The sequence below is a fragment of the Sphaerodactylus townsendi genome, linkage group LG02 (genome assembly GCF_021028975.2).
Source record: "Sphaerodactylus townsendi isolate TG3544 linkage group LG02, MPM_Stown_v2.3, whole genome shotgun sequence".
NCBI lineage: Eukaryota > Metazoa > Chordata > Lepidosauria > Squamata > Sphaerodactylidae > Sphaerodactylus > Sphaerodactylus townsendi.
Window position 1 is genome coordinate 56346420 of NC_059426.1, and position 11235 is coordinate 56357654.

An 11235-nucleotide genomic window follows, 5' to 3' on the forward strand; every position below is an offset into this window, starting at 1 on the left:
CCTGTTAGACCAATACTGGCCTAACAACTATTAGGTCAATAGTGGCCTAATAACTGAGTCCAAAAGCGAAGTCATTATCAATAATGAATACTGAAATAGTCTAAATGTCAGGTAAAAAAGCCTATAGTATCCCTAGACTATGATTTTCATTGGAGTGAACTGTCATTCCACACATTATCTCATCTAATTCCTTTAAACACATCCTTATTTGGCTTCCATCAGCCTGCTTGCCATGCCTCTGATATGTTGAACTCTTTGCTAGCTATTTCTCAGAGAGTTTAATTGAGTGCCTCGTGTTCTGTTTTTGAAGAACAAAGATTTGTTACAGCCTTCTCTCCAATAGAACAGAAACTCCATATAAAGCATGGGTTACCACTAAACGTCTAAAAGCTGATACAGTTTTTGATTCCTGTACAGGCCATTAATCCTACCTTCCTCTGACCTTCCCTGGCTATGCCTCTCTTTACCAGGCAGTTCAAAAGGACGAGATGGATAAGACACAAATTAAGATAAACCGAACATTATCTGGGAATATTCTAGGTCAAATAATTGCCAATACGTTACAAATGAGTATTTTTTTTACCTCAATGTAGAAAGGACCGAACAAAACACCCGTGGCTGCAATCTGTTTAACAAGCCTTATCACCATGGCATTCGTTTTCATTGGCCAAGTGAACATCCTTGCTCCAATAGTCACCATAAACTTCATGCTTACATATATTATGGTGGATTACTCCTATTTCTCTGTCTCTATGAGCTACAACCTTCAGCAGAACTCCAAAAGATTATGCAGGCAGGACTCTAAGGTTATGCTGAACTGTTCTCAGCCTTTAATACGGGGCAAACCCTTCTGCTATGGATCAGATGGAATAATTCAAAGTAGATCAGATGGCACGTTGCTAGAATTCACAAAAGACATGGATCAACTTTTTAGGCCTCTTGGTAATGGACCAGCTGCTAGTAATGAAACGCAGGGAAAAGACCCAGATACTAGCCAATCCGTCAAACAGAGAAAGCAAAAGAAAGCAGCCAAACAAATGTTACAAGACAGCTTTCTCTTGGATCTGGAAAATAATGTTGCTGTTGCCCAGGATCTGTGCAGGGAGGTCATGGAATCCAGTGACAAAAATGTGCAGAGTTTTTCAGACACAAGTGAAGAAGGTGCCTCTCCAGCTACAACTACAGAAGCCCAGCAGAAGCCCAGCCAAGATGGAAACCAACGTTTTAATGAGATACAAAATACACCCAGTCAGAAAATTGAAGGTAAACAGATTAGAAACACAAATGTATATTTTAAAATGTATAATCTTTTTGGTACCATTGTAGATGAGGACCTGTTTATGTGGTCATATCAAAGGCAATATTTTTATATGATGGTAAAGTTTGTTTTAACGGTTCACAAGAAATTATCATCTGAATTGCCTTTGACACAGGAGCCACATTTAATTTACTGCAGGAAGATTTACTGCTTATAATATTCTGCCCAGTGGTCTTGCATATGCACCCTTTGTGTATGCAGCAGAATGTATTTTAATCTGGGACAGTGGGAAATAGCTTGCCAATATCCTGAACAGCAAACTGAAGTTGTTATACCCATAGTATAAAAACAGAAAGAATTGTGGTCTTCATTTCATAATACTCAGTATGATTTAGGAAGGGAATTTACTTCCTTTGCATGCTTGGATAACTCCTTTTCTTTAAAAGATGGCTCATGATACAATTGTGTCATAGCAAGAAATCAAAGGAACTTTCAGTAGCCTGTATTCCATCACATTGCTTTTTGTCCACTGATTCTTAGGAGACACAGGGCTCTTTACTGGATATTATTTGTTGTTGGCTCAATTCCAAATAAAGCATTACAAGGATGGGGGTTTCATAGAGTGCATTTAAATCTGTTAATGAGCCATCTCTAAAGCACCCTGAAGAGCTCTGGCCATTTCAAACATTACTTGTTTTTTGCCCATCTTTTTTGTGGGGATTCTTTTCTCATCTTTTAAACATTCTAACTTTTGTGCTATAGCACTAGACCAATATAATTCAATGCACCTGAATACTGGCAACATAACACTGAACTGATATATTTGACTACTGCAATAATGCAAAAGCTATAAAAAGTGTGAAAAAGAATGGACTGCGAAAAAAGGTGGTAGAAAAACATGGTCCTTTCAGAAGTGCTCCAGACGTTTTAAACAGCACACTATACAGTGATTTAGAAGTGCTGAAAAGAGCTGAAAATGGGGAAAAGCAGCTTACATAAAAACCGGTTCAGCCCCACTTTGCCAATGGGACACAAGTGGATTTGTGTGAAAAAAAATTCCTTAGCAGCCAGGAGCCAAAATGTTTGAAATGACACAAAATGTCCTTTAGCAACCAGCTGCTAAAACGGATTGCAAGGGCTATCTGAAAGCAACCTGACAGCCACTGTTTTGAACAAAGATAAATTTCAAATAATGCATTTTGAAAATTCAAATGTTGTGATCAGAATACATCATGGTAATTAAAAACGATAAACAACAAAGGATTGGCCAAATCCAAAAACTCGCCACACAACGAGGAAATAGTGTAGTGCTATATGATTATTAGATAACTACAAATTAGGCAGAATATCTCAAAGTCATTAATACAAACGTCCATTCATAAATACATCAATGTCCATTAGTGACAGTATCATATCAACATCATGGATCTACTATCACTTCATAGTCATACAGGTAAATCAGGTCGGACGGAATATACTGGAAATACAGTCCGTTTAACACAACCGCCACGGCAACGCGGAAGCAAAAGAGCAGAACGCCTGCGCGCTGAGCATGCGTTTTCAAGCCATGGATCTTCTTCAGTGCGTGTGTTCATTCATTGTAATCACTTTTAGCAAGAAATATGGTGATAGCAAAGATTGTGACAGGGTGAAGGGGTGTGAGGAGAAAGTACATACTGCCCTGAATTTGATCATTTGATAGAAAAGGTAAAAGAACTGCAGCCAGACATGAATTTAGATAGCATCAATAATTGATCACCAACAAGGTGCCCATGAGCACCATGTTACCCACCAATGTGTTTCCTGGCACCCACTTCCTATTTTCCCAAGCAGAGTGAATTCTGGCAGGATGTTCTTCAGAAGAGACCAGGAGGCATCACCTTAGTGTCTGCAGGAAGCACCAATTAGGAAACAGCTGGCTTGATCACAGGAGGGCATTTGTGATGGAAACTTCCAACATTTTGTGATTGGCTCAGTCCCCATGCAACCATTACTTGTCTTCAGAGGCGTAGCAAGGGGGGAAAGCGCCCAGTCCACCGGTGTGTCCTCTGCCCTGTCCTGCCCCAGAACGCCCTCGCTGCACCCCCACAAGGGCGTGCCCGGTGTGTCATGCACCCACCTGCTACCTTGGAACTACATCTCTGCTTGTCATTAAAATTTGAAAAGTTCCTGCAAACTTAACAAGGGTAGGGATCTCTAGCATAGCTGGAATTAATCTTGAAAGGTTTGATGGTCAAAAACCCCTTGGGGGGTATCCATATATTTGCTGAACTGTATCAGATTGTCTGAGTCTCTGTGTCATGGTTTATTCTCATAGCTTTGTCTCTTTTATTCGGCAGACTTAAATGTAAAACAACGAAGTCAAGAATTAGAAATTCAGAAAATGCCGGTGTCCTTTTACTCCAGATTCTGTAACCATTGGGCTTCTCTTATTGGTGTGAGTCATACTTCCTGAAATTTCAAGCATTTATTTATTTCTGTACTAAACACCAGAGAGGGCCTTAGAGTAATAAATAAATGAAGAAAACTCTTACTAACATATTGCTGTTACAAAAAAGCTCATTTAGGTCTCATAGGAGAAGTTCCGTTGCAGAATGCTACAGTAATACTTGGCATCTCATGACATATCAGAGAAACTGCCAAGAGCTGTTTTCATCCAATATATTACTTAGCAGTAGCAACAGTTTATGTATCCAGAATAATCCTAACTATTTAATCTTTTCCAATAGGCACTAGGATCCCTTGCCATTATGTTTGTCATTCAGTGGATCTATACCCTCATCAATTTGGGCGTAGCAACTATTCTGTATTTCTACATCGGACAAGTGAGTCCAGGACTCCCCCCTGGTATGTATTTTGAGTCCGTGGCATTAGAACTGCTTCATATTTTATAATACTTGAAGTTTACTCAATGTAGAAACATTGTAATATCAAGCATTTTAATTTATATGTTTTGCGTAGCTTGCCCTACCTCGTCTTTCCTTATGGTTCCAGGTGACTTATAATAAAATAGTTCAAAACATTTTATATTAAAACCAAAAATAAAATAGGAACCCCAGATCTCTTCCCCGCCCCAACCATCCCTTAAAAAATGCCTGTCAAAAGCCTTGGAGCACCTCCTGGAGATCTCCCAAGAAGGGGACCTCCTCACCTCTTCAAGGAGTCCATTCTACAGAGCTGGAACCACGATGGAAAAGGCCCAAGCTCTGGTCTTACCCAGACAGGCTGCTGTAAGTGGTGGGATACCCAATAGATGGCTGCCTGATGGCCATAGCTGGTGCATAGGGACATGTGGAAGGAGACAGTCCTTCACGTATATGGGTCCCAGGGCTTTGAAGGTCATAAGCAGCACCTTGAATTAAACTCAGAAACAGACCGGAAGCAATGTAATTGTTTCAAAATGGCCAATATATGTTCCCAATGGCTAGCCCCTGATAATAGTCAGACTGCCACATTCTGGACCAGTTGTAGTTTCTGGGTTGTCTACAACCCATTTGGAGCACATTGCAGTAATACAAGTATGAGATGACAGAAGCATGGATCAGCATGGCCAGATTGGCTTGAAGTAAGTAACAAAAAAGTTGGCAAATAAGATGCAGCTGATAGAAGGCATTCCTAGTCACTGTACCAACCTGCTTTTCCAACAGCAGCAAGGTCCATGAGGACCCCCAAGTTCTAACCTTCTCTGAAAAAGCCAACCTCACTCCATCTAGAACAAGTGGATTCAGCCCCTCTAGAATTATCTGCCATTCCAACCAGCATTGCCTCTTCAGTTAACAAAAATACAATTTCCATGAAAGCAGAATAAAATAGAGCTACACCCCCAACATTCTGCTACTTTCGTGACGCAAGGGCCAAACAACAGGGATTCCTGCAGTGCTATCCTTAAGTAAACCGTTAATAATCTTGGCCAACAAAGAACTCAACTGGCTTGCACCACTCAGGAGGAGCATTAGGTCCAAGTCCCATTTGCTTTTACTGAATTTTTTTCAACTATTTGTATTGTATTAAAGTTCTGCTTGTTTATTTTATGCAACCCATTCGCATTCGTACTATTATTAGGCTATTTGTCAGCTTTCTTTGCGTACCTAATCCAAAGTAGCCCCAAGTATAACTTTAATATTGAGGAGAATGGGTTTTCAAATTTAACCTCAGAGGTCGACTGTGGCATCATTACTGAAGAGATTAAAATAGACCGCATGTAGATATGACGTATAATTTCATACTGATATAATTAGGTGGCCATTTGTTAACCCTCTTTGAATACCTTGTTTTTCTGAGTTGAGGGTTTTTTCTCCCTTTCTGTTTTTTGTGTTGCTTTGGATTAGCAGGATCAGTAAAGAGTTTGGAGGTATTTTTAAAGGTTTTAGGGTAATTTCAGATTATGCACTAAACTAACAATTAATTTTCTTATTCTAAAGGCGCTGCAGCTAATTTCAGTTTTTTCAAGTGGATGAAACTACTTTTGATTAATACCTGCAGGTTGGTATCAGTAATTAGGAAAAGACACAATCCAGCTTTATAGTTCATTTAAGACTGCTACTTTGCAGAGCTAATAATGATGCTGAATTTTGGGTTAAGTAGATCATTACTTTCTGTAGATCCCTCTTTATATCATTTTTCTTGCTTCTTATGAGCTCCCAATTCTATTGTAATTTGCATTGCTTCTTAATCATTGTAATACTTGCATTGCTTCTTAATCATTGTAATACTTGCATTGCTTCTTAATCATTGTAATACTTATTTACAGTGCTCTCCCATCTCTCTGGTGTTGAATCCTTTTCAACCTTTTTAGCTTTTATTAAGCATTCTGACAGCTCTTCTAGGGCCGCTTCCTCTATATTAAGATACTTTTGTGCAGCTCATGCATTTCTTTTTCATAATCAGCTGCAGTTAAAATGAAGATTCCATTGCTCTTCACAACTGCTGCTGTTTCTTATCATATTTAATTACTGCCTGTTTACTCATGGTGACTGTGGCATTTCTGAACTGATCTGCAATTATTTCTTTTGGTATGTACATATATTAATTATCTTCTTTATCTTTACCACTAAAAGTACTGCTCCTTTATGTTCTTTTTAGATAATCATAATTGTGCAAATATAAAATGATAAGCATGAAAAATAATAAGCAATCACCTAGCTGCAGAGAGAAAAGCAGCAATGAAAGAATGTATCCTCCCCATGCCAAGCTCATGAATTAGGTATGCCATAGTCATTGTGGGAAGGCTAGGATCAGACTGATCAAATTGACTACAATAACAATAAAAGAGAAAAGAAGCAGAAATTAAAAAGAACCCCTGCAAAGTTTCAGTAGTATTTTGCTAATCCACAACAGAGATGCTGGTGATGCAGCTGGCTTTTAAGTTTAAAATATTGCCACAAATCAGGTCTGAAAAAGATGGGAAAACAATAAGGAAACACATTGGGGTGCTGCAGAGTACTAATAGTATCAGTAGGTTTTTCTGTAAAAACCGACTAAGCGGCTAGAATGGAAGCAGCCTGAAACCACAACATAATGTAAATATAAACTGAATCAACCTTTGAAACATTTTTTTACAAATTGCAGAATAGTTGCATCCATATTTATACTAACGAACTATTCTACTGATGGGAGTCCCATGTTTATGTGCATTTTGGAATAGTCATCAACCTAAATCTCCCCTATATTTATATCATCCTTCTAAGATGGAATGGGCAGCTCCCTAGTGTGTGCTACAAACCTCAGTTGAGATTGTGATTGCTGCAGTTGGTTTACTGACATTACAGTCAAGTTGTCACAGTCTGAAGATCGCGGTAGCACTTGCCTGGTTTCCAGTTCTGCAGTGACTGTAGAGATGAGGCAAAAAGGCATGTAAGGAGAGGTTGCCAGCAAATGGCCTTTTACCCTGCCATCCCACAGGAATAATGTTTCTGGGATATCTGCCAGGATTACAGATGGGGTCATGATAGATGTCTAGCACTTACTCCACCTGATGAAATATACAAAGGGCTTTTTGTTTTGTTTTGTTTGTTTTCCTTGTCCTTACATCTTTTCTTTCTGGACTCTTGTCTTGTTTTCCCCTCTATGCATAAATTTATTTCGTATCAGCCAGCACATCTTCCTAGGGTGACCAGGGACAAAGATGGACAAACTCCTGTAACTTTTTTTTCATAAAAGTGAATTTTATCAGATACATAATTTTTCACTTTGGGGTTAAAAGTTACATGTGCTAATATTCCCTTACATCAGGGGCCTTATCTATTCCATAGTTCTTCACATGCCTAGAGCCAGCTTCATGGCCCAAGGGTTCTTCCAGTCTATAATTCAAAAAGTAAAAATGTAAATATGACGCTGTTTTGTGTCAATGAAGTGCTTCTGTTTCAAAGTATTGAATTTTTCTAACTTGCATCTACTAGACTTCTCCTCTCCAAGTGCAGACCAGAATGTCCCCTGAAATGTCCTCCTAGGAGACAAGGGACCCCCTTGGAGCAGCATTTCCTGAGAGCATTTGTGCTTCCATACTTCCATTCATGAAGCTTTTGGTCATAGCTTATTGTTGCTGTGAAAATGTAGCTAGCAAACAAAAAAAACTTGGAGTTCTGTCAGATAAAATACTGACAAAAGTATCACATGCACTTACTGGATACTCCCCATGACCTCACTGATAACAAATACATCAGCCCCAACCATCCCTATATTTTGACCCCAACATCAGTGCTCCTCTTGAGGATAACTAGACTCAGACTGTAGAAGTTCCCTATTTATATCATTTCTACCAACTTACTTTGAAGAATGTAGGATCACTGGCATTTGGTGATGTGAAACCACTTTGTAACATATTTCTTGCTGTGCTAGATATATAAATGTAATGTAAATGTAAATATATCTCAGGTGGAAGGGCTTCAGTGGAAATTGTTTTTTGTTTTCATTTTGCCTTCTGCTAAAAACCAGCTGTCAAGGTAGACAATATCTTTGCAGCAGTTCAAGGAGGCTTTAATAGCTAATTTTCTGCACTGAGGAATAGTTCAGTAAGAAAGATGCTGCAAAATACCTGTGAATGCAGATGAAGTTGGTCTAAATATATCCAACTTGCACTCAAAATAAAGAATCCTCTTTAAAACCAGCATTGAAGCAGTGCCTAGTGTCTTTTTCCATTCAGCACAAAAACTCTGGAAATGCACGATAAGCTTTATGGATTCCTCCCCCCCTACTCCCTGGATTGTTGCCTGCAAACTTTGGAAAATGCCAAGAAGGAGGTACAGGAGAAATTTTAAATCATTTTATTCTTTCAGCCAAAAAAATTAAATATAGCTAAAAATAAACGTTCACCTGGTTTTATAGAACTGGAACATTTTGAAACTGTTCAGAAATAATTGGGATAGGCAAGTGCGTGTGTGAAGAAGAAAACTTTTACCAGCATTTAAAAATCAAACCTAGTATAAGGAATTGGTCTTTGATGAATTTTGGTCAAACGCTGGAATCATAAGAAAAAGTTTGCATTCTTTCTTGAAGTGCCGTGTCTATACATAGTAGTGCAGATTCCTTTTCTATTTTGTTTTGTTTACCCAGTTCAGAGGGCAGCTGCTGATGTATTGGGAAACAATGGGGCATTTGAAGGTTCAGCGTTCTTTTCTCTTTTAGGGGAAGGCCATCCCTTGAGGAGCGGTTTGTTGTGACACCGTCCTTTGCAACAGTTGGCATGGAGACCACTCAGCTCACTGAAGAGAATACAGATTTTGCCTCCCGGGACCGCTACCACCATTCCTCTGTTATCACCAGAGAAGAGTTTGTTAATCAGTTCCAATGAGAAAAAAACATGCCATTCAGTCCACCAGCCAATTAAAAGTACTGACCAAAGACACACCGCCTGATTAAATGGCTTGCCCTTTCACAATTGATTTTAATGAATGCTGAAACTTCCAATTAAAGGGGAAAAGGCCAGGTTTACAGCCAAGGCATCTAAATCTTGTTCTGATCAAAAAGAAATTCATGGCCTTTCTGGACTACTGGGATTCTTTTTTTCACAATCATTTTGTTTAACATATATTATAATGCTATAAAATCACTTTATTTTTGTTGTAAATTGTTACGATTCCTCTTATTCTATTAACTTGCAACACAGAACTTGAGCACACAGAACAAATTTCAGGGGAAAGTGTGGAGTAGGAGCTAAAAGAAAGCTGACATTTTGGCCATGCAATTCTGTAGCTGCCCAAAACAAGACTTTCATATGCACCTTTTTTGTATTCATGCAGTATGAAGTGACTTGTCCATACCAGACACATTCCATTAAGCTTTTCTCCTTAGTTTTAAACCCTAAAAGTTTTGATTGATGCTTAAAGAGATCAGTCTGTGCACAAATTACTTTACACAAACATATTTCTAAGTATCTTTACCTGCATAGCTGCTGCTGCCTGTTAAATTGGTCCCACACTAACAACATCTGAAGTCCATTGCTTGTGTGGCATATAAAGGTATTGTCAAGACTGAGCAGAACACTTTATTTAAAGGACCATAGGAGCAAACATTCTGCTAAAGTGCCAGAAGGTACTTCTATACCAGCCATTAGGCTGCAATTGCCATGATTTATTCACTCAGAAAATTCAAATGCTGGTAGTCCATTGCACTCCAGTGTTTTCTTTCTATCATCTTTCTGTTGTTTTTGATAATATTTTAAAACATGCAACACAATTGTAGTGTTTGGTTATCCAGTATGGATAGGCAAAGCACTATTTAGGTTTCTCAGTGATACCATCTATCTACATTTCATCCTTCACTTCTGCTTCCCTCCCCAGGCCCTCAAGGGCAATTCAGATGGGCGCCGCATCAGGCCGGTTTGTGGGCCTCCCACCATGGCGCCCTGCCCCTGCCTCTCTGCAGGCCAGCTCCTGCTGTCCCCGGGGCCTGGGAAGGGCAAAAGGAGGTGGGGCTCAGCGGCCTGCAGGGAGGTGGGGCTCAGCGGCAGGTGGCCCTGCCCCCGAGCCCCACCCTCGGTCTCCATGTAGGTTGGCTTTTGCCCTCCCCGGGGCCTGGGGACAGCAGGAGCTGGCCTGCAGTGAGGCGGGGGGGTCACCTGGAGAAGGTGTTGTCCCTGGATGCCATTTCCCCCTGATATGCCTCTGACACAAGGCTACAGAAACATGGATCAGTGTGACCAGATTGGCTACGTTTGAAATCAGATACAGCTGCTAGAAGGTGCTTTTGGCAACTTTTTGGAAGCAAGGCTGGGTCACTAAGGATTCCATGCTCAATCTATGTAAAAGCCAACATCACATCACTCAAGGCAAGTGGATCCCAACCCTCCATCAGCTTCCCAACCAGAATTACCTCTGCCTTGCCTGAATTCAACTTCAGTGTTCCCTATCTTAGCCACCTGAGCACAGCCTAAAAGCACTTATTCAGAACCAAGGTGGTGCCTCTGGAGGCCTGGATAATGAAATACAGAGCTGGATGTCATCTGCATGTTGAACACACTTCGCCCCAAATCTCCAGATGATGTCATTCAGTGGCCTTATTTAGAAACAAAAACAGCACGGGTGAGAGAATAGAATCCTGTGGTATTTCACAGGACAAATCCCTCTTAACTGCTTCTACTCCTTCAGTGGAAGTCCTTTATGTCTGATCAGGCAGAAAAGCCCCGTCAGCAGCAGGCCCCCAAGAGCTGCAGCAGGTACCCAGTAGCCATGGTGGCAGTGACTGCAGCAGGGCCCTCAGGAGCTGTCACACCAGCCACAGGGGGCCCATCTGATAAGTACTCTCTGTGTGCACAGATAACCTTTTCGTTTGGGGGGATTTAATCTGCTCTATGTTTTAAAAAATATTTTTAGATTTTTCTGTAAATCTGGGGATTTTGCCAAGTTTGGACAAAAATCTCCTTTCTCTCAGTGTAGGCCCTGTCCACAGATTTAGGTATCCATAATGCTGCTCACACTTGTGAAATAGATATACAGATTATTATGATGGTTATATGCCATGTAGAACCCCATCTTTAACTT

At 40.1% G+C, this 11235-nt stretch overlaps 1 protein-coding gene across 2 annotated transcripts in view; it reads left to right on the top strand.

The window, feature by feature from the left end:
• Window positions 1-9323, top strand: part of SLC12A8 (solute carrier family 12 member 8) — a 79441-nt gene extending 70118 nt beyond the window's left edge. For both annotated transcript variants that reach the window (XM_048483275.1, XM_048483274.1), the window contains exons 10-14: window positions 594-1263; window positions 3598-3695; window positions 3988-4105; window positions 5680-5740; window positions 8882-9323. In XM_048483275.1, coding sequence (XP_048339232.1) covers window positions 594-1263; window positions 3598-3695; window positions 3988-4105; window positions 5680-5740; window positions 8882-9047 — 1113 coding nt within the window. In that variant the 3' untranslated portion in view covers window positions 9048-9323. The remainder of the gene's footprint in view (window positions 1-593; window positions 1264-3597; window positions 3696-3987; window positions 4106-5679; window positions 5741-8881) is intronic.
• The last annotated feature ends 1912 nt before the right edge of the window (window positions 9324-11235 follow it).